Consider the following 27,401-nt stretch of genomic DNA (forward strand, 5'->3'; position numbering starts at 1 on the left):
GAGTTCAAACAAGTGCCATTAATACAGGTAACGAGTGGAGGACAGAAGAGCTTCTTAAAGAAGAAGTGACAGGTCTGTGAGAGCCAGAGAGCTTCCTTGTTTAAAGTGACCAAATACTTATTTTCCACCATAATTTACAAATAAATTATATAAAATTCCAACAATGTGAATTCCTGGATTTTTTTTTCACATTCTGTCTCTCACAGTTGAAGTGTACCTATGATGAAAATTACAGACCTCTGTCATCATTTTAAGTGGGAGAACTTGCACAATCGGTGGCTAACTAAATGCTTTTTATGCCCCACTGTATTTCCTCCCCTTCATGAAACAGAAATAACTACCTGGTTGTATTTGTGGCCCTTGCTGTCATTCCCAGCGTCGTCAGGCCAGCAAGAGGGACAAACGGAAGGGACAAGTCGTAGTAGAAGTGGGAGGAGTCTGTTTGTTGACATCAGACCCAAAACCAATACATCAGATGAACGACGACTGGCGATAATAACTCCATTTATCGCCGCTTTCGAGACGTAACACCTTGGCGAAGAGCTAAGGTAGAGCTCTCCACGGCGGCTCGTCCGCGTTCCCAGCACTGACTTGACTCTTGGCGGCGTTTTCACGCGGGTTTGTACGTAGCGTGTTAGCCACATCGGCTAAGTTTGCTAACATTGCAGGGAAAGTCATCGCTAGCCGGACAGCTAACACAAGCTGCAACACACCGCTGCTCTGCCCTGCCGGCTACTGCCAGCATAACTTAGACTAACAACTTCTACTTCTATTGGGGGAGAATTGTGAACAAGTAGGTAGGCATTTGCTGCTACGTACTACCTGGTTATTTAGTGTTGGTGTTATTAGATGAAATTGCTGGAGTGTATCGCTTGTCACAGGACTCCCTTGCTATATTGCTAACAACTTATTATTTTTTTTGTTCATGCGTTGTTTATTTAGCCTCGACGCTATAGAAAATGGATGGATGGAAGCAGCAGAACTATTTTTATTTTTGAACAATTGTACGCCAATATGGTGTGTTGTTTGTACAAGTTGTCAAGTAGCCAGCGAGTGTGCTAATATGTTTTTTTTTTTTGTAGTGTTTGTAATTGGATGCGGTTTTGGAGTTTGGTGAAATGACTTAATTGTCTCTTGAGGTTTGACTGTGATTACTTCCATGTGTTTATTTTCAACATACACTATATTGCCAAAAGTAATTTGGCCACCTGCCTTGACTCACACATGAACTTGAAGTGCCATCCCATTCCAAACCCATAGGGCACTGGTTCTCAAATGGGGGTACGAGTACCCCTGAGGGCACTTGAAGGTTCCCTAATTTCCTTGAATTGCCGCCGGGGCTCTAATTAATTTAAAACCTCTTCTCACTCCTGCGCTTACAAAAGGCATGCGGTAAAAGTAAGCATGCGCTAATTATTTTAAAACCTCTTCTCACTCTGGCACTTACCAAAGGTATGCAGTAAAAAATTAAGTGTGATGTAAGCTTGGACCTTAAATCCTACTGAATAGCTCTTAATCTTCTTCCCTTTATGCGATTTAAAATTACTGGTATTGAAATCAGCCTCCTCCATTTTGAAAATGATGACAGGGGAAGTGTCACTCCTGACGTCACGAGTTTGATCATGCGGTAATACTAAGCATGCGCTAATTATTTTGGGAAGCGAGTTTGACCTGGCAGTAATTCAAGGCAGGCGCATACTATGTGCCCTGCGGCAATTAAAGGTATTACGGTAATTGTCTCTTGAGGTTTGATTGTGATTACTTCCATGTGTTTATTTTCAACATACACTACAGCAGGGGGTCACCAACGCGGTGCTCGCGGGCACCAGGTAGCCCGTAAGGATCAGATGAGGAGCCCGCTGGCTGGTTCTAAAAATAGCTTAAATAGCAGCACTTACCAGTGAGCTGCCTCTATTTTTTAAATTTTATTTATTTACTAGCAAGCTGGTCTCGCTTTGCTCGACATTTTTACTTCTAAGAGAGACAAAACTCAAATAGAATCTGAAAATCCAAGAAAATATTTTAAAGACTTGGTCTTCACTTGTTTAAGGGCCTACTGAAATTAGATTTTCTTATTTAAACGGGGATAGCAGGTCCATTCTATGTGTCATACTTGATCATTTCGCGATATTGCCATATTTTTGCTGAAAGGATTTTGTAGAGAACATCGACGATAAAGTTCGCGACTGGAGAAAAGTCCTGCCTCTAACGGAAGTCGCAGAAGATGACGTCACATGTTGAGGGCTCCTCATATGTTCACATTGATTTTAATGGGAGCCTCCAACAAAAACAGCTATTCAGACCAAGAAAACGACAATTTCCCCATTAATTTGAGCGAGGATGAGAGATTCATGTTTGAGGATATTGATAGCGACGGACTAGAAAAAAAAACGCGATTGCAATCGCGTTGCATTGAGACTGATTCATATGTTTTTAGAGACATTTACTAGGATAATTCTGGGAAATCCCTTATCTTTTTATTGTGTTGCTAGTGGTTTAGTGAGTTTAACTGTACCTGATAGTCGGAAGTGTACGTCCACGGCCGGGTGATGACGCGCAGTGTCTCGAGGAAGTCGACGCCAGCTGTATGGACGGCACAAGCTCAGCTGATATCCGGTAATAGGCGACTTTTTAACCACAATTTTTTTCACCGAAACCTGCTGGTTGACATTCGGTAGGGAACCATGTTCGCTGTGATCCATAGTAAAGTTTCACGTCCGTGAATCTTAAACAAGGAATCACCGTGTGTTTGTGTGGCTAAAGGGTAAAGCTTCCCAACTCCGTCTTTCTACTTTGACTTCTCCATTATTAATTGAACAAATTGCAAAAGATTCAGCAACACAGATGTCCAAAATACTGCGTAATTATGCCGTTAAAGCAGATGACTTTTAGCTGTGTGTGTGCAGCGCTCATATTTATAACAGCCTGTGACGTCACGCGTACACGTCATCATTACTTGATGTTTTCAAGAAAAAAGTCCCAAGAAATAAAAAATTGCAATTTAGTAAACTAAAAAGGCTGTATTAGCATGTGTTGCAATGTTAATATTTCATCATTGATATATAAACTATCAGACTGCGTGGTGGGTAGTAGTGGGTTTCAGTAGCCTTTAAAAAAGTAGTTTTACTTTTGTGAGTGTTGATGTTAATTAAATTTTTTTACTTTGCTTCTTATTACTTTCAGAAAGACAATTTTAGAGAAAAAATACAACCATAAAAATGTTTTTAGGATTTTCAAACACATATACCTTTTTACCTTTTAAATACCTTCCTCTTCTTTCCTGACAATTTAAATTAATGTTGAAGTATTTTTTTTAAATTATTGTAAGGAATAATAAACACATTTTAATTTTATTCTTCATTTTAGCTTCTGTTTTTTCGACAAAGAATATTTGTGAAATATTTCTTCAATCTTAAAATTAAAAAAAAATATTCTGGCAAATCTACAAAATCTTTGGAATTAAATTTAAATCTTATTTCAAAGTCTTTTGAATTTCTTTAAAATTTTTGTTCTGGAAAATCTACAAGAAATAATGATTTGTCTTTGTTACAAATATAGCTTGGTCCAATTTGTTATATATTCTAAAAAACTGCAGATTGGATTTTAACCTATTTAAAACATGTCATCAAAATTCTAAAATTAATCTTAATCAGGAAAAATAACAAATGATGTTCCATAAATTCTTTTTTTTTAGTTTTTGAAAAAGATTCGAATTAGCTAGTTTTTCTCTTCTTTTTTTCAGTTGAATTTTGAATTTTAAAGAGTCGAAATTGAAGATGAACTATGTTTCAAAATTAAATTTTCTTTTTTTCCCTGTTTTCTCCTCTTTTAAGCCGTTGAATTAAGTGTTTTTTTCATCATTTATTCTCCACAAAAAACCTTCCGTAAAAAGGAAAAACAATGTACGACGAAATGATTGACAGAAATACCCATTTTTTATATATATATATATTTACATATATAGACGTATTTATTAAAGGTAAATTGAGCAAATTGGATATTTCTGGCAATTTATTTAAGTGTGTATCAAACAGGTAGCCCTTCGCATTAATGAGTACCCAAGAAGTAGCTCTTTGTTTCAAAAAGGTCGGTGACCCCTGCACTATATTGCCAAAAGTAATTTGGCCACCTGCCTTGACTCACACATATGAACTTGGAGTGCCATCCCATTCCTAACCCATAGGGCACTGGTTATCAAATGGGGGTACGCGTACCCCAGGGGGTACTTGAATGTACCGTATTTCCTTGAATTGCCGCCGGGGCGCTAATCAATTTAAAACCTCTTCTCACTCCTGCGCTTACCAAAGGCATGTGGTAAAAGTAAGCATGCGCTAATTATTTTAAAACCTCTTCTCACTCCAGCACTTATCCAAGGTTTGCAGTAAAAAATTGAGTGTGATGTAAGCTTGGATCTTAAATCTTACTGAATAGCTCTTGATCTTCTTCCCTTTATGCGATTTCAAATTACCAGTATTGATATCAGCCTCCTCCATTTTGAAAATGATGACAGGGGAAGTGTCACTCGTGACGTCAAGAGTTTGATCAGGCGGTAATACTAAGCGTGCGCTAATTATTTTGGAAAGCGAGTTTTTCCTGGCAGTAATTCAAGGCAGGCGCATACTATATACCCTGCGGCAATTCAAGGAAATACGGTAATTGTCTCTTGAGGTTTGACTGTGATTACTTCCATGTGTTTATTTTCAACATACACTATATTGCCAAAAGTAATTTGGCCTCCTGCCTTGACTTGCACATGAACTTGAAGTGCCATCCCCTTCCTAACCCATTGGGCACTGGTTCTTAAATGGAGGTACATGTACCCCTGGGGGTACTTAAAGGTATGCCAAGGGGTACGTGAGATTTTTTTTTTAATATTCAAAAAATAGCAACAATTCAAAAGTCCTTTAAAATATTTTTATTGAATAATACTTCAACAAAATATGAATGTAAGTTCATAAACTGTGAAAAGAAATGCAACAATGCAATATTCAGTGTTGACAGCTAGATTTTTTGTGGACATGTTCCATAAATATTGATGTTAAAGATTTATTTTTTTGTGAAGAAATGTTGAGAATTAAGTTTGTGAATCCAGATGGATCTCTATTACAATCCCCAAAGAGGACACTTTAAGTTGATGATTACTTCTATGTGTAGAAATCTTTATTTATAATTGAATCACTTGTTTATTTTTAACGAGTTTTTGGTTGTTTTTATATCTTTTTTTCCCAAATAGTTCAAGAAAGACCACTACAAATGAGCTATATTTTGCACTGTTATACAATTGAATAAATCAGAAACTGATGACATAGTGCTGTATTTTACTTCTTTATCTCTTTTTCTCAACCAAAAATGCTTTGCTCTGATTAGGGGGTACTTGAATTAAAAAAATGTTCACAGGGGGTACATCTCAGAAAAAAGGTTGAGAACCACTGCCATAGGGTTCAATATGATCCACCTTTTGCAGCTATTACAGCGTCAACTCTTGCGTGAAGGTTGCGGAGCCTTTTTAGGAATTTTCCACCATTTGGGGCGGCATAACTCAATTGGTGGAGTGGCCGTGCCAGCAACTTGAGGGTTCTAGGTTCGATCCCCGCTTCCGCCATCCTAGTCACTGCCGTTGTGTCCTTGGACAAAACACTTCACCCACCTGCTCCCATTGCCACCCACACTGGTTTAAAGGCCTACTGAAATTAGATTTTCTTATTTAAACGGGGATAGCAGGTCCATTCTATGTGTCATACTTGATCATTTCGCGATATTGCCATATTTTTGCTGAAAGGATTTAGTAGAGAACATCCACAATAAAGTTTGCAACTTTTGGTCGCTAATAAAAAAGCCTTGCCTGTACCGGAAGTAGCAGACGATGTGCGCGTGACGTCACGGGTTGTAGAGCTCCTCAGATCCTCACATTGTTTACAATCATAGGCACGATCAGCGAGAGCGATTTGTACAGAGAAAGCGTCAATTTCCCCATTAATTTGAGCAAGGATGGAAGATTCGTGGATAAGAATAGTGAGAGTGAAGGACTAGAGGAAAAAAAAAAAGAGAGGGCATTGAGAGCGATTCAGATGTTATTAGACACATTTAATTGGATAATTCTGGAAAATCCCTTATCTGGTTATTGCGTTACTAGTTTTTTAGTGCGATTATATGGTACCTGAAAGTCGGAGAGGTGTGGCCACGGTTGTTGTGACCGCCAGTGTCTCCGGTGGGAGGAGGTAATAGTCCGCAGCTGCAGGAGGACGCAAGCTCCGCTCATAACTACGGTAAGAGCTGACTTATTACCACAATTTTCTCACCGAAACCTACCGGTTGACATGTGGTCGGAAACCATGTTCGCTTGACCGCTCTGTTCCATCGTAAAGCTTCACCTTCGGGAATTTTAAACAAGAACACACCGGCTGTGTTTGTGTGGCTGAAGGCGGCCGCAATACACCGCTTCCCACCTCCATCTTTCTACTTTGACTTCTCCATTATCAATTGAACAAATTGCAAAAGATTCAGCAACACAGATGTCCAGTATACTGTGTAATTATGCGATTAAAGCAGACTACTTGTAGCTTGGATCGGGCTGGAAAAAAATGTCCGCTACAACCGGTAACGTCAAACCCACGGGTCATCATACGCGTCATCATACCGCAACGTTTTCAAAAGGACACTTCGCTGGACATTTAAAATTGCAATTTAGTAAACTAAAAAGTTTGCAATGTTAATATTTCATCATTGATATATAAACTATCAGACTGCAGCGTCCGGGAAACCAAAGTCTTTGGGTTCCGGGTGGAGTATGGTTGCAAAGTTGAAACTTAAAGGAATTGACGGAAGGGCACCACCAGGAGTGGAGCCTGCGGCTTAATTTCAGTGGGCCTTTAAATGTAACTTTGATATTGGGTTTCACAATGTAAAGCGCTTTGAGTCAATAGAGAAAAGCGCTATATAAACATAATTCACTTCACTTCTTCAGAAGGGGTCACGCACTGATGTTGGTTGAGAAGGCCCGGTTCTCAGTCTCTGTTTCTAATTCATCCCAAAGGTGTTCTATCACAGTGGTTCTCAACCTTTTTTCAGTGATGTACCCCCTGTGAACATTTTTTTAATTCAAGTACCCCCTAATCAGAGCAAAGCATTTTTGTTTGAAAAAAGAGATAAAGAAGTAAAATACAGCACTATGTCATCAGTTTCTGATTTATTAAATTGTATAACAGTGCAAAATATTGCTCATTTGTAGTGGTCTTTCTTGAACTATTTGGGAAAAAAAAGATATAAAAACAACCAAAAACTCGTTAAAAATAAACAAGTGATTCAATTATAAATAAAGATTTCTACACATAGAAGTAATCATCAACTTAAAGTGTCCTCTTTGGGGATTGTAATAGAGATCCATCTGGATTCACAAACTTAATTCTCAACATTTCTTCACAAAAAAAGAAATCTTTAACATCTATATTTATGGAACATGTCCCCAAAAAAATCTAGCTGTCAACACTGAATATTGCATTGTTGCATTTCTTTTCACAGTTTATGAACTTACATTCATATTTTGTTGAAATAATCCATCCATCTGCTTATTCCCTTTGGGGTTCGCGGGGGACGCTGGTGCCTATCTCAGCTACAACCGGGCGGAAGGCAAGGTATGCCCTGGACAAGTTTCCACCTCATCACAGGGCATTTTGTTGAAGTCTTATTCAATAAATATATTTAGAAAGGATTTTTGAATTTGTGACTATTTTTAGAATATTTAAAAACAATCTCACGTACCCCTTTGGCATACCTTCAAATACCCCCAGGGGTACGCATACCCCCATTTGAGAACCACTGTTCTATCGGGTTCAGGTCAGGACTCTGTGCAGGGCAGTCAAGTTCATCCACACCATGTGTGAATGGACCTTGCTTTGTGCACTGGTGAACAGTCATGTTGGAAGAGGAAGGGGCCCGCTCCAAACTGTTCTCACAAGTTTGGGAGCATGGAGTTGTCCAAAATGTTTTGATATCCTGGAGCATTCAAAGTTCATTTCACTGGAACTAAGGGGCCGAGCCCATCCATTTTCTACTGCTTTTTCCTTTTGGGGTCGCGGTGCCTATCTCAGCTACAATCGGGCGGAAGGCGGTGTACACCCTGGACAAGTTGCCTCCTCATCGCAGTGCCAACACAGATAGACAGACAACATTCAGACTCACATTCACACACTAGGGCCAATTTTTAGTGTTACCAATCACCCCATCCCCACGTGCATGTCTTTGGAGGTGGGAGGAAGCCGGAGTACCTGGAGGGAACCCACGCAGTCACGGGGAGGACATGCAAGCTCCACACAGAAAGATTGAACCCAGAACTGCTCAGGACCTTCGTATTGTGAGGCAGATTCACCAACCCCTCTTCCACCGATCTGCTCTACTCCTGAAAAACAACTCCACACCATAATTCCTTATTCATAAAATTTCCCACTCGGCACAATGCAGTCCGAAATGTAGCTTTCTCCTGGCAACCTCGAAACCTAGACTCGTCAATCAGATTGCCAGCTGGAAAAGCCGAAATTATCACTCCAGAGAAGGCGTCTCCACTGCTATAGAGTCTAGTGGCGACGTGCTTTACACCACTGCATCCGACGCATTGCATTGGGCTTGGTGAAGTATGGCTTGGATGAAATACATTCCATGAAGCTCTCTGCGTACTGTACGTGGTCTACTTGGAAGGTCAGATGAAGTTTGCAGCTCTGTAGCAACTGACTGCAGAAAGTGGGCGACTTCTTTGCACTATGCACTTCAGCATCCGCTGACCCCTCCCTGTCAGTTTGTGTGGCCTACCACTTTGTGGCTGAGTTGCTGTTGTTACCAAACTCTTCCATTTTCTTATAAGAAAGCCGACAGTTGACTTTGGAATATTTAGGAGCAAGGACATTTCACGACTGGATTTGTTGGACAGGTAGCATCCTATTACAGTTCCAAGCCGGAACTCACTGAGCTCCTAATTGCGGCCCATTCTTTCACAAATGTTTGTAGACACAATCTCTAAGTGCTTGATTTTATACACCTGTCGACGGGCCAAGTGAATAGGACACCTGATTCTGATCATTTGGATGGTTGCCCAAGTACTTTTGGAAATATGGTTTATAATGCATAATAATATAGGACTTGTCACCTGAATTTGTGTTTGCAATGTCAAGTGTCCCAGTAAAGCAGTCTTGTGTTTAGATATACATTTATTAAAATACATGCAGTGATTTAAAAACAATTAAGTTTGCTCACTGTTCAACTTTAATTCTTCAGGTTCCCTGCGCTGCCAAGTGTTGGATCTGAGCTACCGAAGAGGCAAACATGGCAGCCAAGGCAGGAGACAACCCAGACAGCCTCATGACTTTGGCAACCGTGTTCTGCTTGAGGAACCTAAAAAAGACCATGTGCTATCAGGGTTTGAGGAATAAGCTTTGCCTGCGCTCTGACATCTTTCTTCCGAGTGAAATCTGTGACAAATTGGTTAACGTGTATGTAATTAGTTTAATCAACATTTTCCACTCAAGGGGTTATTATTGCAGGTATGATTCTTCTATTAATGCTCTGTGCTTGGTTGGTTTCCACAGATACATGGATCTGGTCCACACAGACAGTAACTTCGAACCAAAGGAGAGCTTCTTCCAACTTTTTGCAGACCCACGGAGCACCAGGCTGACCAGGATACAGCTAAAGGAAGATATCGTCTGTGACAGAGACTTGGAAGCCATTAAAAAACAGGTAGAGGGCTTTTTAAGCAAATGAAGATCTGTTTTCAAAATGAATTATGTGGGTAATCAGGCAGTGTTTACAAACCCCATTTCCATAAGAGTTGGGAAATTGTGTTAGATGTAAATATAAACGAAATACAATGATTTGCACATCCTTTTCAACCCATATTCAATTGAATGCACTACAAAGACAAGATATTTGATGTTGAAACTCATAAACTGAATTTTTTTTTTTCAAATAATAATTTACTTAGAATTTCATGGCTGCAACACGTGCCAAAGTAGTTGGGAAAGGGCATGTTCACCACTGTGTTATACCACCTTTTCTTTTAACAACACTCAATAAATGTTTGGGAACTGAGGAAACTAATTGTTGAAGCTTTGAAAGTGGAATTCTTTCCCATTGTTTTTTTATGTAGAGCTTCACTCCTTCAACAGTCCGGGGTCTCCGCTGTCGTATTTTACGCTTTATAATGCGCTACACATTTTCGATGGGAGACAGGTCTGGACTGCAGGCGGGCCAGGAAAGTACCCACACTCTTTTTTTTTACGAAACCACGCTGTTGTAACACGTGCTGAATGTGGCTTGGCATTGTCTTGCTGAAATAAGCAGGGGCGTCCATGAAAACAACGGTGCTTATGGCAGCAAAAGTTGTTCCAAAACCTGTATGTACCTTTCAGCATTAATGGTGCCTTCACAGATGTAGAAGTTACCCATGCCTTGGGCACTAATGCACCCCCATACCATCACACATGCTGGCTTTTGAACTTTGCGTCGGTAACAGTCTGGATGGTTTGCTTCCCTTTTGGTCCGGATGACACAATGTTGAATATTTCCAAAAACAATTTGAAATGTGGACTCGTTAGACCACAGAACACTTTTCCACTTAGCATCAGTCCATCTTAGATGATATCGGGCTCAGAGAAGCCGGCGGCATTTCTGGATGTTGTTGATAAATTACTTTCGCTTTGCATAGTAGAGCTTTAACTAGCACTTACAGATGTAGCGACGAACTGTATTTAGTGACAGTGGTTTTCTGAAGTGTTCCTGAGCCCATGTGGTGATATCCTTTAGAGATTGATGTCGGTTTTTGATACAGTGGCGTCTGAGGGATCGAAGGTCACAGTCATTCAATGTTGGTTTCCGGCTATGCCGCTTACGTGAAGTGATTTCTCCAGATTCTCTGAACCTTTTGAAGATATTATGGACCGTAGAGGTTGAAATCCCTAAATTTCTTGCAATTGCACTTTGAGAAACGTTGTTCTTAAACTGTTTGACTATTTGCTCATGCAGTTGTGGATAAAGGGGTGTACCTCACCCCATCCTTTCTTGTGAAAGACTGAACATTTTTTGGAAGCTTTTTTTATACCCATTTATGGCACACACTTGTTCCCAATTCGCCTGCACACCCTGTGGGGTGTTCCAAATAAGTGTTTGATGAGCATTCCTTAACTTTATCATTATTTATTGCCACCTTTCCCAACTTCTTTGTCACGTGTTGCTGGCATCAAATTCTAAAGTTAATGATTATTTGCACAAAAAAAAAAGTTATTAGATTTGCAAATCCTTTTCAACCCATATTCAGTTGAATATGGGTTGAAAAGGATTTGCAAATCATTGTATTCCGTTTATATTTACATCTAACTTTCCCAACTCATATGGAAACAGGGTTTGTACAAGCACAGTAACTCACAATGTCAAAGGATTTATTCCCTCCTGCCACATATTGTGTCCAGAGATTAACATAAATGTGGCCAGAGGTTAACATACCCTCACTGTGAGTTCTATAATACTATATTCTTGGCATGAATGTCATATTTTTGCCATTCTTTTCGAAGCGTGTAATGATTATACTGTACAAATATGTCCCCTGCGCTCTTTCAAAAGGGAGTTTTGTTTCACTTCAATTTTGACTGTCTTACTGTCTTAAAACAATGGCACTCTAGGGCTGCCCAATTATGGCCAAAGTTTTAATAACCATTTTTTATCATAATTAGGACTGGGCGATATCGACGAAAAAGTATATCTCGATATATTTTTTACTTAAACTCGATATTAGATTTATACTGCATCTCGATATATTTTTCGGTCAAAGTATGTATATACATATACAGATATTCATTTTTGAGCGAAATTGAACTGAATGACAACTGTACTGTAAACAGTCAGTGGCACATTTATTAACCCAGTTAGTCAAGAGGGGTATTAACAACACATTAAGTAGCCCAAAATTACATAACATAAATAAAAGAGAGACATATTCTTTCTATGTAAAATAAATAACAGCTGTGCAAGTAATACAACATGTATCAGGCACTTTTTGATTCCCAGTCGACGATGTAATGGACTGTCACACATGCACGGTTCTGGTCTGCGCCAAGTAAGTGATTTGACTTAATTGTGCGGCTATGATCTTCCTCACTTCGGCATAAGTTCTTGGCAGCATTTCTTATGCAAAATATTCCCGGTTTGGCAACTTGAGAACATCTTTGGTTTGGGATTACATGGTCCATCCATCCATCCATTTTTCTACCGCTTATTCCCTTTTGGGGTCGCGGGTGGCGTTGGCGCCTATCTCAGCTACAATCGGGCAGAAGGCGGTGTACACGCTGGACAAGTCGCCCCTCATCGCAAGGCCAACACAGATAGACAGACAACATTCACACTCACATTCACACACTAGGGCCAATTTAGTGTTGCCAATCAACCTATCCCCAGGTGCATGTCTTTGGAAATGGGAGGAAGCCGGAGTACCCGGAGGGAACCCACGCATTCACGGGGAGAACATGCAAACTCCTCACAGAAAGATCCCGAGCCTGGGATTGAACCCAGGACTGCAGGACCTTCATATTGTGAGGCAGACGCACTAACCCCTCTTCCACCGTGAAGCAAACAACTCAAATTCATCTTTTATCCAGACGCATGTATTTGTCCAAATGCGGACAAGTAGATGCATTGTGGGTTTCCTGGACGTCGTCTACATCGCTAAAAGAAAAATCTAAAGAAGATAATCCCTTTGCCATCTTCCACTAGTTTTTTTAATATATTATTCGCCTGTTTGAAAATTCCCTCCTCTGTTCTACAACTCCCTCGTCCTCATTTGGGATGTCTGTTGGGATTTCCCTTCCTTGTTCCATGACCCGCCCTATCTTGCCTCTAATTGGTCTGTACCTAATGTTTTGCCTTAATCTCAACCAATCGTGACTCATCATAGTAAACAACCAATCATGGATGTTATTATACGTGCAAGCACGTCTTGGAAGGAGGACGGGGAGGGGTTGAGTAGCCCATGAGAGGGAGTGAGGGGCAGGAGAGAACAAGGAACACAACAAATAAGCGGTGTTTGGTCATTTTAACGTGAAATAAATTATATCAATATTACGATATTTTCTTGATTCATATCTTGTTTAAAAATATATCGATATATCTTACAAACTCAATATATATCGCCCATCCCTAATCTCTATAAAAATTACGATTATTCTCGTTAAAACCTAGTGTTTTTCCACACATCAGCAATTTGCATGTGGTAATGGGGTTCTCGGATGTGGGGTGTATGTAATGTAATCATATCATTTTTAATGAAGTAGTTTAATTAAAGAGATAAATAAATTGGGCTGCAGCTGTCGATCGTTATTGTTATCGAGTAATCTATCGATTAGTTTGTTCGATTAAAGGGTTTTTTGGATTTGCACACCGCGGTTTAGCTTGTTGGCTAGCATGCAAGAATTGTGTTGATCTGCCTCTTATTTACAGTAACATTTCATTTTGCTTCTACATGCGTGGATGCATGGATGTGATTGGTAATTAGAGGCAGTCAATCATGGCCGGTTATTTTTTGCTCTGCTTTTGCTTTGATAACCACGATAACTCTCCCAGGCTAGCCCAAGTGCCTCATGTATTAATACTCGCATGGATTTCTTTTTAAAATATTGTTTACGCTAATATCCAGTAAACGTTGAACGCACAAAATATTTCAGACGTATTTAAAGTGTGTGCATACTTTAATCCAAGCACATTCCTTTTGTACAGCCCAATCAACTAGGAATTGAGCACACATAATGAATGGAGTTCCTGGCCACTCCCTGTTCGTTGATTGTTTACATTGTTGAAATCAAATGTTGGTAAAGCCTGAACAACCACATCTGTGTGGGTCGTCAAAGTATATATGTAGAAATGTGCGTACGCCCAGCATGTCAGCGTGTGGCACCGCACATTTCTACGTTCAGTTCGCTCTTGATACGTTTAAACTTTGCCGTGAATAATAGCATACGCCAGGTTTTTGTGTGTTAACGCCATCGCACCTTGTTGGCTTGGCTATAATTATAGGCGTTTATCTACCAAACAAATGGCTGAACATTAAAGCGTGAAGGAGTTGAGGCATTGTCACTGTGTGTCACATACAATCACCCTACAGCAACACATATAGTTCACTTCCTGTAAAAGTGATTTCAAAATAAAACACCCTCTGGGAGGAAGTAAAGTGTTTTCAAAACAATATTACTATTTGCTTGAAACACCTTTCACTACAAATAATACAAACATTTAAATATTAATGGCCTGCCTTTTTGATGATTAGCTTAAATTAGTAACATTGTGGGGACAAGCCACTGTGTACACAACTCAAAACCAGTGAAGTTGGCATGTTGTGTAAATCGTAAATAAATTAAAAAAAAGTACAATGATTTGCAAATCTGTTTCAACCTATATTCAATTAAACACACTGCAAAGACAAGATAATTAACATTCGAACTGGTAAACTTTAATTTTTTTGCAAATATTAGCTCAGTTAGAATTGGATGCCTGCAACATGTTTAAAAAAAGCTGGCACAAGTGGCAGAAAGACTGAGAAAGTTGAGGAATGCTCATCAAACACTTATTTGGAACATCCCACAGGTGAACATGCTAACTGGGAACAGGTGGGTGCCATGATTAGGTTTGAAAGCAGCTTCCATGAAATGCTCAGTCATTCACAAACAAGGATGGAGTCATGACTTTGTGAACAAATGCATGAGCAAATTGTCCAACAGTTAAAGAGCAACATTTCGCAGCGAGCTATAGCAAGGAATTTAGGGATTTCATCATCTACAGTCCGTAAGATCATCAAAAAGTTTGGAGAATCTGGAGAAATCACTGTCCGTAAACGGCAAGGCTAAAAACCAACATTGAATGCCGTGACCTTCGTTCCCTAAGGCGATACCGCATCAAAAACTGACATCAGTGTGTAAAGGATATCACCACATTGGCTCAGGAAAACTTCAGAAAACAAATATCAGTAACTATAGTTTGTTGCTACATCTTTAAGTGCAAGTTAAAACTCTACTATGCAAAGCGAAAGCCATTTATCAACAACACCCAGAAACGCCACCGGCTTCGCTGGACCTGAGCTCATCTAAGTTGGACTGATGGAAAGTGGAAAAGTATTCCGTGGTCTGACGAGTCCACATTTGAAAGTTTTTGGAAACTGTGGACGTCATGTCCTGTGGACCAAAGAGTTTGGAAAGAACCATTCAGACTGTTATAGGCGCAAAGTTCAAAAGCTAGCATCTGTGATGGTATGTGGGTGTATTAGTGCCCAAGGCATGGGTAACTGACACATCTGTGAAGGCACCATTAATGCGGAAAGGTACATATAAGTTTTGTAACAACATATGTTGCCATCTGTGCAACGTCTTTTTTTGCTTATTTCAACAAGACAATGCTAAGCCACATTCTGCACGTGTTACAACAGTGTGGCTTTGTAGTAAAAGAGTGTGGGTACTAGACTGACCTGCCTATAGTCCAGACGTGTCTCCCATTGAAAATATGTGGCGCATTATGAAGCGTAAACTACCACAACGGAGACCCTGGACTGTTGAACAAATTCAGCTGTACATCAAGCAAGAATGGGAAAGAATTCCACCTGAAAAGCTTAAAAAAATGGTCTCCTCAGTTTCCAAACGTTTACTGAGTGTTGTTAAGAGGAAAGGCTATGTAGCACAGTAGTAGAAATGCCCCTGTGCCAACTTTTTTACAATGTGTTGCTGCCATTAAATTATAAGTTAATGATTATTACAAATCTAAATTTGCCAATCATTGTATTTTGTTTTTATTAACGATTTATACAACGGGTCAACTTCACTGGTTTTGGGTTTTGTACATCAATGAGAGGAGTTGGTACAATATCTGCGAAGTGAATTGTAGTGGGCCAATATGGACCAAACAGTCCAGGGGTAAATTACACCCTGGACAAGTCGCCACCTCATCACAGGGCCAACACAGATAGACAAGCAACCATTCACACTCACATTCACACACTAGGGTCAATTTAGTGGTGCTAATCTTATTTGGTATACAAATTATAGTAAAACATGTATAACACAAGTTCCAGGTTACAAAAGCTCCGCTCATAAACATTTCCAATAATAGAGTGGCATGAGTATAAATGACATCCACCATCATTGTTTTGGCTTGACTACCTGATGAGATTGAGGATTTAATTTAGTTCCTTGGACACTCTTTTAGAGGTCACAAGTTTGGATTTTATAAAAATGAGTCGAAAGATTATTTGCTGTCATTACATCGGGCCTAGCAGAGGTCTGTGCTCTGTGTGCTTTTCTAGTGTATGAATCATATGTTTTTGTCAAGATATTTTTTTATTTATCCTTTCTAGTTTTTTTTACTTTATAGTTACAGTGGGGCAAAAAAGTATTTAGTCAGCCACCGATTGTGCAAGTTTTTCCACTTAAAATGATGAGAGGTATGTACGTAATTTTCATCAGAGGTACACTTCAACTGTGAGAGACAGAATGTGAAAAAAATCCAGGAATTCACATTGTAGGAATTTTAAAGAATTCATTTGTAAATTATGGTGGAAAATAAGTATTTGGTCAATCATTCAAAGCTCTCACTGATGGAAGGAGGTTTTGGCTCAAAATCTCACGATACATGGCCGCATTCATTATTTCCTTAACACGGATCAATCGTCCTGTCCCCTTAGCAGAAAAACAGCCCCAAAGCATGATGTTTCCACCCCCATGCTTCACAGTAGGTGTGGTAATCTTGGGATGCAACTCAGTATTCCTTTTCCTCCAAACAGGACGAGTTGAGTTCATACCAAAATGGATACATGGATGATACAGCAGAGGATTGGGAGAATGTCATGTGGTCAGATGAAACCATAATAGAACTTTTTGGTATAAACTCAACTCGCCGTGTTTGGAGGAAGAAGAAAATTGAGTTGCATCCCAAGAACACCACACCTACTGTGAAGCATGGGGGTGGAAACATCATACTTTGGCGCTGTTTTTCTGCTAAGGGGACAGGAAGATTGATCCGTGTTAAGGAAAGAATGAATGGGGCCATGTATCGTGAGATTTTGATCCAAAACCTCCTTCCATCAGTGAGAGATTTGAATGGTTGACCAAATACTTATTTTCCACCATAGTTTACAAATAAATTATTTAAAATTCCTACAATGTTAATTCCTGGGTTTTTTTTTTCACATTCTATCACACCCAGTTGAAGTGTACCTATGATGAAAATTACAGACCTCTGTCATCATTTTAAGTGAGAGAACTTGCACAATCGGTGTCTGACTAAATACTTTTTTGCTCCACTGTATCTGCTTCTTCCTTTAATGCACAAGTTATATTCTGGTAGTTTTTATTCCTATTTCCCTATTTTGTATTCTTCTAAACATGTTTCTTTCTTTTATTTCGTTTGTCACTGCCTAAGATCTATCTGTTTCTATACAATTGCTATTTTCTCTACCTGTTAGGAAATGGTGACAATTAAACACTGGAAGTAAACACACTTTTTAATGTCAAAATGTTAACACATGAACAACTATCAACATGGATTTTCTGCAATAGCCATACAAAAGGGATAGGATTAAATAAATTATAGTTTTTCCTACTGTTTTTTAACATGTTGAATGGTGTAAACGTAATCATATCATGTTCTTCAAACTGTAATTTGCTATGTGTGTCCAAAAACTCCCAAAAAAACAACCAACATCTGTGACCATGTATTTGAAGTTAAAATAATGCCAATGTTATTGTGTTTTTTTGCAGGACCTGATTGAGCTTCATCTTAGCTACTGCAACAGTCTGTCATCCCGCAGCCTAAAAACATTGACATGCTTCCGTGAGACGTTGGTCTCCCTTTGTCTTTTTGGCTGCAGTCTCATCTTCTACAGGAAGGGCGGTGCCCCACTTGCCTTCAATGAAGATACTGAGGATGAGGGGGAGAGCCCTATTTCTAGGCAAGCATTAGAGACTGACTTTAACTTCCAGGGGTTCAACCGCCTACGATTGCTCAACTTGGGTGGCCTACCAGATGAGGTGGATGCGGAAAACCTGCTTAAACCCTTGAAGTCACTCAGCTCACTAGATCTGTCTAATGTTCACTTACTGGGAACAGCTTTTCTAACTCAGTGGAAAGACAGACTAGCATATCTTGTTCTCTACAATGTGGATCTTTCAGAGGAGTTGGTCAATACTGTGGAGGAACTTGTCAATCTCAGGTAACTGTTGGCATTTAACATTTTGAAAATATTATTTTAAACCACAATGGGACATTCTCTTGTCAATTCGGTGTATAATTGTGTTTCATACATTACATCACATAAGCAGTCAATCGACTACATGGAGAGACGTCACATTTTCCTTGCCATAATGTTGCTTCCCTGAAATGTTTCAAGATTGGGACCTTTCTCAAAAGCACCTCTGCATTGCCAATAAAGCGGATTAACGTAGTGTCGGTTTAACAACAATTGTCAGATTCCGGACTTTTAATCTGAATTGTCTTTACAAATTGACTAAATGTGTCCTCAATATTGTGTTTGCTTACCTTTTTAATGGTTTACGGACCTTTTGTTCTTAATTATTTATTTATTTATTTAGTTAGTTGTATTGTTCTTTAACTTTCACTACTTTATTACCTAACTAAAAATACAAACTAAAAACTGTAGATTGATTTTTTGATTATTTTTTATTTTATTTTATTTATTAGTCGGCCAACAATCGTCTTCATGCTAAGCCAATTTATTATAATATTGTACGCGTGTCTCCCAACAGTGTCCATACAGCAGGACGGGGGTTTACTGTTTTAGACTGTAGTGCAATCTCTCCTCTACAGTGACATTTGAAGTGCACATATAAACCTACACAGTGTGTGTGCGTGTGTGCGTGCACATATTTGTGTGAGTGCGTGTGCGTGAGTTGTTGAGGGGATTGTACTAACAAACATTTGAACACATGCCTTGCCTGTGCAGTGCATTCAGAAAGAATTCACAACACTTCAGTTTTTTTTTACATTTTGTAATGTTGCAGCCTTATTCCAAAATGGAATACATTTACTTTTGTCCTAAAAATTCTACACACAATACCCCATAGTGAAAATGTGAAAACATTTTTTTAGGACTTTTTTCACATTTGTTAAAAATAAAAAACTAATAAATCCCATGCTTCCTCCCACTTCCAAAGACATGCACCTGGGGATAGGTTAATTGGCAACACTAAATTGGCCCTAGTGTGTGAATGTGAGTGTGAATGTTGTCTGTCTATCTGTGTTGGCCCTGCGATGAGGTGGCGACTTGTCCAGGGTGTACCCTGCCTTCCGCCCAATTGTAGCTGAGATAGGCGCCAGCGCCCCCCGCGACTCCGAAAGGGAATAAGCGGTAGAAAATGGATGGATTTCTTAGTTTTTCATTTTTAATACATTCGCAAACAATTATTAAAGAAAAACATTTTTCACATTGTCATTATGGGGTAATGCAACCCCAAAAGGGACAAGCGGTAGAACATGGATGGATGGATGGAAGTGTATAACATTTTGAGGACCAAAATATATGTATTCCATTTTGGAATAAGGCTTAAACAAAATGTTGAAAAAGTGAAGCGCTTTGAATACTTCTGATGCACTCTATTTCAACAACTGCTCCAAAGTTGCATTTTACAAACTTGCACAATTTAAAGCATTTGAAAGACTCTAAAATAAGCCACACAGTCAAAACTAAGAAGTGTCATTTAATTAATGCGGTTTGTCTTCCGCAAGCAATGCAAGAGCATATGGGAAATGTAAACACACTGCCATGGAGAGACAGAAATTACATGCCTTTTTAATTCTTCATTTCAAATAAAAGCTGGATTTCATATGCAGTGTTGATGGGCTATATATTTCTTTTTTCATTAGCTGTAATTATAATCATCAATATTATTAGAAAAGTAACAAATATTTCCCTAATTAGGCAGTTAACCTACACAATTTACCAGCTTTACTTTTTTGCATTATACAACTGAAAAATTAACTTTTCAAAGATATATGTTACGTTGTACTCACTCATACTTTCATCAACACATTTATGAATTGCTACAAATGTAGTGTAGCTGTCTGAGTTTATAAAACATCTTTGTAAATTTTTATTTATTTTAGTGTTGTACTACATTGAGTTATTGAGTTATTATTAACACACAGGCAATGCTTGACTGTGTGTTAATACCTGATAAAACTGAATCTCGATAACCAGATAGTTGTATAATTGACTGAACAAACCCACCAATTACTAACGACTATGCTTTCCTCAGGCATCTTGACATCTCACGTGAGAGCAGGAGGACCTCCAAGTTTAAGATGAGCAGGAAAATATTGAGCGCTATCGTGCAGAGACTGGTCAATCTGATTTCACTGGACATCTCAGGTCACGTAATGCTCGACAACTGCACCGTTTCGCCTTGTGAAGAAGCTATGGGTCGACCGAGGTGGGTAAACCGCATTAAGCAAAGAATACATTTGATCTATAAACAATTTTGAGAACATTTTTATTCTCCAGCAATGAACCATGCAAGAGCAGTATCTACCCTTTCAAAGAGCTGAAGAGGCCCTTGCAGTTTTTGGGTTTATACGACACTACCCTTTGTAATGTGACGCACATCCCTGCTTATAAGGTACTGTTGACAGGAGTTCAATGCATTAAAGTTACTCTATTAGTGATCTCTTAGGACTGATGTAATATTACAGAATTTCCCCTGTTTATGTGTGCACACTAACTCACAATCTTGAGTATGCCCTTCACATTTCTGCAATTATTCTAATCAGGGCTGTCTTCCAATAGTCAAAGATTTGACGATTTAATTCGGAGAAGTCCAGTTTGATTAGCAACCTCGCAATAGAATCGTCTGAAATCAAACTTGGTCCGCAGGTTAAGTACCTGCTGAAGTCCCCCGCACAGTAGGTGTGTTGGGAGGATGGATCGATTACATTCATGAGTAAAATATTGCTGTGTGCAGACAAATATTTTTTAGAGAGTGAGAGATAATGCTCATCTGCCTACAATTTCGGCTGTCGCTGGAAATCGATCGCTTCTTCCGGTTTTGCTTTCTAGTGTGACGTCACATTTCAAAAACAGCTGGCCGTTTTGGTCTCCCACATCTCTCTCTCTCTCTCTCTCTCTCTCTCTCTCTCTCTAAAAACGATTATTCTGCACACAAGAATATTTCACCAATAGTATTGGACATATGTTTTTACAAGAGGGAACACGTAGAACTATTGTTATACAAGCTGCACACACACTACTTTATATTGTATTGAATTGTAATTACTATAGAGTTCTTCCCTGAAAGTACTTTAGTGATAATAGGCTTGTGTAAAATTCTGAATTTAATTGGCAAGGTCTCCAGAATTTCAATTCAGTTACCGGTACATTATTCCGAACTGAATTTGAATTGAGGTCGCAAACAAGTAGAATTGCAATTCAAATTCCATTTGAAGAAAGTTGAGGATTTGAAATTCCACGAAATTTCAACCGATAATTTGTCTATTTTAAAAACATGTTTTACAATACATTCTTAACATGACATTTATATATTTCATTGAAATATTAATGCGGATCTCGTATGCACACATTTAAATTAAAGCAAAGGTTTTAAATTGACAATGAAAAAATATTAAACAGGTCAATTAAAGTTTCCTGTAATTCATATTTCAATTCAACATCCTGTGAATTGGTGCCTATTCCAATTCCAAATCTGAAAATTAATTTAATTGAAATTCCAAATCTGGAGTTTTGCACAAGCCTTTACTGTATACATAATTTTAGAATAAATTAATAATATTGGATGTCCATAAAGTGTCCTTAATATTTAATGTAAAAACAATTTATTAGACCAATCTGGAAATTACTACAAAATATGGGGTAGGTATTACCCATTTTTTCCTACTTCAGTGCACCTCTTTTTGGGTTTCATATCCCATGACATATGTTTGGCTGCGTTTTTCATCACTGAATGCCATGCTACTGGAGAGTGAGAGAGCAGAATTGATAATCTTGAATTGCAGCTCCCTGGAATGCTAAGTCAAGGTTTATGTGTTAGTTTAATGCCATTGCCGTTTAACAAGTTTTGTTTCATATGCTGTGGTGCATTTTCAGGTGACTGGATCAAAGAATGAGGACCAGGTTCTAAATGCTATTGAAGCTTACACAGAGTTTCGCCCTGAGTTGGCTCATAGAGCCATCAATCAACTGTTTGACATTGCCAGGATACAACACTGCAGCCAGCTGCTCCGAGCATTGCAAGTACGGGTCATCAGAAGACAGACTGAAATCAAACGTTAAGTTTTTATGTGGCCGCCTAACCATTATCTTCCTTTGTTTCAGCTTGTCATAGCAGCATTAAAGTGCCATAAATTTGATAAGAGCATTCAGGTGACGGGCAGCGCTGCACTTTTCTACCTGACCAACACAGAATATCGCAGTGACCAAAGTGTGCGACTTCGCAGAGAGGTCATTCAAGTGGTGTTAAATGGAATGGAGCAGTACCAGGAAGTCACTGTAAGTACACTCCTAAACTTTATCTCTTAAAGATCTCTCAGTGGCCTGGTGGTTAGATTGTCCGCCCTGAGATCGGTAGGTTGTGAGTTCAAACCCCGGCCGAGTCATACCAAAGACTATAAAAATGGGGCCCATTGCCTCCCTGCTTGGCACTCAGCATCAAGGGTTGGAATAAGAGGTTAAATCACCATATATGATTCCCGGGCGTGGCACCGCTGCTGCCCACCGCTCTCCTCACTTCCCAGGGGGTGATCAAGGGGATGGTTCAAATGCAGAGGACACATTTCACCACACCTATTGTGTGTGTGTGACAATCATTGGTACTTTAACTTTAAGGATCGTCCTTCCAATCAAAATTTGTTTTTACATGCTGCATCAACTGTGCCGTGTTTATTGAATGTGTATAAACAAAGTAGGGCGTTGTGATTATTATGGGTGAGTCCATCCACTACCATTATTCAAGATTCAAGATTGTTTATCGTCATATATACAGTTAAACAGCCAGTTTGCCGTACAATGAAAATCTTACTTTGCTAGTCCACCTTTTAACAAGTCACGCGGTACTTTGCTAAAAAATTAAAATAAAAAATGTTATATACAAGGCACAGTGAGTAAAATAATATTATTGCACATTCTGATTCATGGTCAACAGTATAAATATGGAGGTGACATTGGGTCACAGCAGAAGTTTAAAGTGTCTTTAGTGATCAAAGGTAAAACATGTCTACAGTGATGGTTCACAGTTCGGGGGTGGTCATTAGATTAGATTAGATAGTACTTTATTTATTCCGTCAGGAGAGTTCCTTCAGGAAAATTAAAATTTTCAGCACAATCCCATTCAAGTTTAGACAAACATTACAGGGAGACAGAACAGGATCGCTGACGGGTCTGCCGGCTTCCAGCGCCCCTTACAAAAAAGATGAGATACAGGTAAACAAGGAGGGGGGGGGGGGGGGGGAAAATAGAAGATTAAAACAAAATAAAAAAAATCGGTCTTAGCCTGGGCCCTGGAGAGGAGGTGCAGACTGAGGCCAAGGGAAAAAACAACAACTCATAGCCATAGAACACATCCCTCTTACATGTGTGTAAGAGGGAAACATCAAAGAACACAGAGGACATTAAAGACATTAAAGCAGCAGATACAACCAGACACTTCTACATACTAGCTATGAATAAAAAGTAAAAGAAACCTATCCACTGTGGTGGGCTCTGGGGTGTTCCACGCCATCGTCCGCTGGGATGGGGGGAGCATGGCCAGAGACAGGAGCAGACCCAACAAAGCAACCAAGACAGCCGACTCCATTTTCGGCCTGTGTCCAGTCCGCATGGATGAGCGAGGATACGTGCAAGGTGACTGAGGTGTCCGACACCTGCTCACCCAGCCAAGACACCACGAAGCCTCTCCGTCCCAGCGCTCAGTGCTAGCTCCGCAGCCCTGTCCCCTCATCCGCACCTCCTCCAGTCCCTCCAAACTCTGCAGTCCTGTCCCCTCATCCGCATCTCCTCCAGTCCCTCCAAACTCTGCAGTCCTGTCCCCTCATCCGCATCTCCTCCAGTACATCCAAACAGACCCTGGTATAGCAGACACCCAGCAGCTGGTCTCCATGGCCAAAAGGCTCCCGGGAGGCGGATCCAGAAGTCCACTAAAAAAAAGCACCACAGAGGTCACGAAAGTGGTCATTGTAGCTGCCTTTGTCACAAGGTAAAAGTAAAAAGGGGGGGTAGCTGGGAGAGCTAGCATTTACAAGTTAGCATTCACAAGCCTGATGGCTTGTGGGTAGAAACTGTTTGTCAGTCTCGTAGTCCTGGCTTTCAGGCTCCTGTATTGTCTGCCTGATGGTAGGAGGCTGAGAAGACTGTGCTGAGGGTGTTTACTGTACTTTATGATATTGTGTGCTTTCCTGGTGGCCCTGGTAGAGTACATGTCCTGTAGTAAGGGGAAGGCTGCTCCTGGTATGTACTGAGCAGTTCTAATCACTCGCTGGAGTTCCTTCCTGTCCTTAGCAGTGCAGTTTCCATACCAGACCGTGATTGAGCTGGTAAGGACACTCTCAACCGTACTTCTAAAGAAGTTGCTTAGAATTTTGTGTGGCATGCTAAATTTTCTCAGCTTTCTTAGGAAGTACAGTCGCTGCTGGGCTTTTTTTTGGTTTGTTGGGTGTTGTGAGCCCAGGTATATGTGTATATATATATATATATATACATACATACGTGTGTATATATATATACATACATACATATGTGTGTGTGTATATATATATATATATATATATATATATATATATACATGTGTATATGTATGTATACACATGTATATAGATACATATATACATTGTGTATATATATATATATATACATACATGTCTGTGTATATATATATATATATATATATATATACATGTGTGTATATATATGCATATTTATATATATAAATGTGTATATGTATATATGTGTATATACATATGTATGTTTGTCTGTGTATATATATATGTGTGTATATATATGTGCATATGTTTATGTATATATGTGTGTGTGTGTATATATACGTATGTGTATGTATGTGTATATATATATATATATATATATATATATATATATATATATATGTATGTGTGTATATGTATATACATATATATTCTATATGTATATATACATATGTGTATATATATTTGTGTGTGTATATATGTATATATACATATATATATTTATATATATATATATGTATGTGTGTGTATATACTGTATATACATATATACTATTCTATTCTATATTTATATATACATATATGTATATTTATACATATACATACATATATACTGTATATGTATATGAACTAAGAAACATATGGAATCCTTGAAAATCTCACCCGCAAAGGTGACTTGGGATAAGTTTTCAAACATCACAATGATAAAATGGGTAAATAAACATGTATGCATGTATGTAATGCTCCGTCTAATATTTTTTCCTTTTATACAAAGCAAAAATTAGACATAAAACTGAATTTTAAAACCATGGATTACATCAGCTTGTAAAGCAATTATATTACTTTAAAATAAGATGCGTAAAAATCTAGTACCGGTAGTCTAACAGTCCCACTCTATTTAGTATTTCATGTTACAAAAATGTAAAACTCGGTTTGCCAAAATACTTGTAAAGATGTCAAGAAAAAATACTACTCAGAAAAGTTAGAACAATCATGGAAAAATCTTCAGAAAATCTGGAATGTCATAAATGAATTGCTAAATAAAATATTTTCTTCTGTCGGTTATCTGATGGTGTCAGATGTTTCCCCAATTCTTTTGATACTGCAAATGAGTTTATTATTGTTTTTGTTAATGATGGCCCTTATTGGAAAGAAAAATTGTATTGTCAGGGTAACCTTTCTTGACAAATCACATTGTTGGCCCTGCGATGAGGTGGCGACTTGTCCAGGGTGTACGCAGGCTTCCGCCCGAATGCAGCTGAGATAGGCTCCAACACCCCCGCGACCCCAAAAGGGAAAAGCGGTAGAAAATGGATGGATGGACATTGATGATTATTGTCCTGTGGTTGTGTTTTACCCCCGACTCCAAACAATGTACTTCAAATAGTACTGAAAATGAAAGATATTGCTCTCGGCCAGGATGACACAAGTGGCAGTCTCGTAAAACAAGTTGCTCCCACTATATTGCTACCAAACTTTTTCTCTCGATCTCTTAAAACAGATGTCGTACCACAAGCAATTTGTTGATAAGGTTTCAAGCAATTTAATCATAAGAGATATACTATCTGCTTGTTCTTAGATTTGTTTAAGGCATCTGATACTGTCAATTTTAAAATTCTTAAATAAATAAATATGGCATTGGAAATATTGTTTGAAAATGGTTACATAGTTTGTCTTTAGGAAATAGATCAATATGTTTCTTCTAATATTCAACTCTATATAGCGAAATTAGTTTCTGGTGTTCCAATTTGGGACTTATTTTATTTGTAATCCATAGCAATGATTTAAAAAATATTTAAGAATTATACCGCTTCTTGTGTTTGCAGGTGATACCTGTCTTTTAATATCACATACTAATCTTAATTGCTTGACAAGAGAAGCAATTGAAGAACTGTCTAATATTTCTGAATGATTTAAAGTTCATTTTAATATATAAAAAAACAAATTGCATGAATTTTCGTACAAAAAAAACATATCCAAAATAAAAAAGACATGACATTATTGATGCATTAACATTAGTCTGGTGCCTTTAAAACATTTTTTAGGAGTTTTTGTTGGTTAAAAGGTGATTAGAAATGGCATATTGAACTTGACTTGTAGCAGGAAGATGAAGTTGATAGATATTTTGAGTTAAGTTCTTTATTTTATTTATGGTTCTTGTATGTTGACATTATGTTATTGTCTAATACAGTGGTTCTCAAATGGGGGTATGCGTACCCCTGGGGGTACTTGAAGGTATGCCAAGGGGTATATGAGATTTTTAAAAAATATTCTAAAAATAGCAACAATTCAAAAATCCTTTATAAATATGTTTATTGCATAATACTTAAACAAAATATGAATGTAAGTTCATAAACTGTGAAAAGAAATGCAACAATGCAATATTCAGTGTTGACAGCTAGATTTTTTGTGGACATGTTCCATAAATATTGATGTTAAATATTTATTTTTTTGTGAAGAAATGTTTAGAATGAATCCAGATGGATCTCTATTACAATCCCCAAAGAGGGCACTTTAAGTTGATGATTACTTCTATGTGTAGACATATCTATTTATAATTGAACCACTTGTTTATTTATCAACAAGGTTTTAGTTATTATTTCTTTTTTTTTCTCCAAATAGTTCAAGAAAGACCACTACAAATGAACAATATTTTGCACTGCTATACAA

General features: G+C 38.5%; 1 protein-coding gene across 5 annotated transcripts in view; it reads left to right on the forward strand.

Moving 5' to 3' along the window:
• The first annotated feature begins 369 nt into the window (after positions 1-369).
• zer1 (zyg-11 related, cell cycle regulator) overlaps positions 370-27,401 on the forward strand; it is a 48,730-nt gene continuing 21,698 nt past the window's right edge. Inside the window, exons 1-8 of one of the 5 annotated variants that reach the window (XM_061876801.1) lie at positions 370-797; positions 9,265-9,479; positions 9,576-9,726; positions 17,772-18,223; positions 20,286-20,459; positions 20,531-20,645; positions 22,127-22,273; positions 22,355-22,528. In XM_061876801.1, coding sequence (XP_061732785.1) covers positions 9,313-9,479; positions 9,576-9,726; positions 17,772-18,223; positions 20,286-20,459; positions 20,531-20,645; positions 22,127-22,273; positions 22,355-22,528 — 1,380 coding nt within the window. In that variant the 5' untranslated portion in view covers positions 370-797; positions 9,265-9,312. The remainder of the gene's footprint in view (positions 798-9,264; positions 9,480-9,575; positions 9,727-17,771; positions 18,224-20,285; positions 20,460-20,530; positions 20,646-22,126; positions 22,274-22,354; positions 22,529-27,401) is intronic. The other 4 variants (XM_061876802.1, XM_061876803.1, XM_061876799.1 and 1 more) reach the window with 4 other exon arrangements.

The sequence above is a fragment of the Nerophis ophidion genome, linkage group LG17 (assembly GCF_033978795.1).
Source record: "Nerophis ophidion isolate RoL-2023_Sa linkage group LG17, RoL_Noph_v1.0, whole genome shotgun sequence".
Classification (NCBI taxonomy): domain Eukaryota; kingdom Metazoa; phylum Chordata; class Actinopteri; order Syngnathiformes; family Syngnathidae; genus Nerophis; species Nerophis ophidion.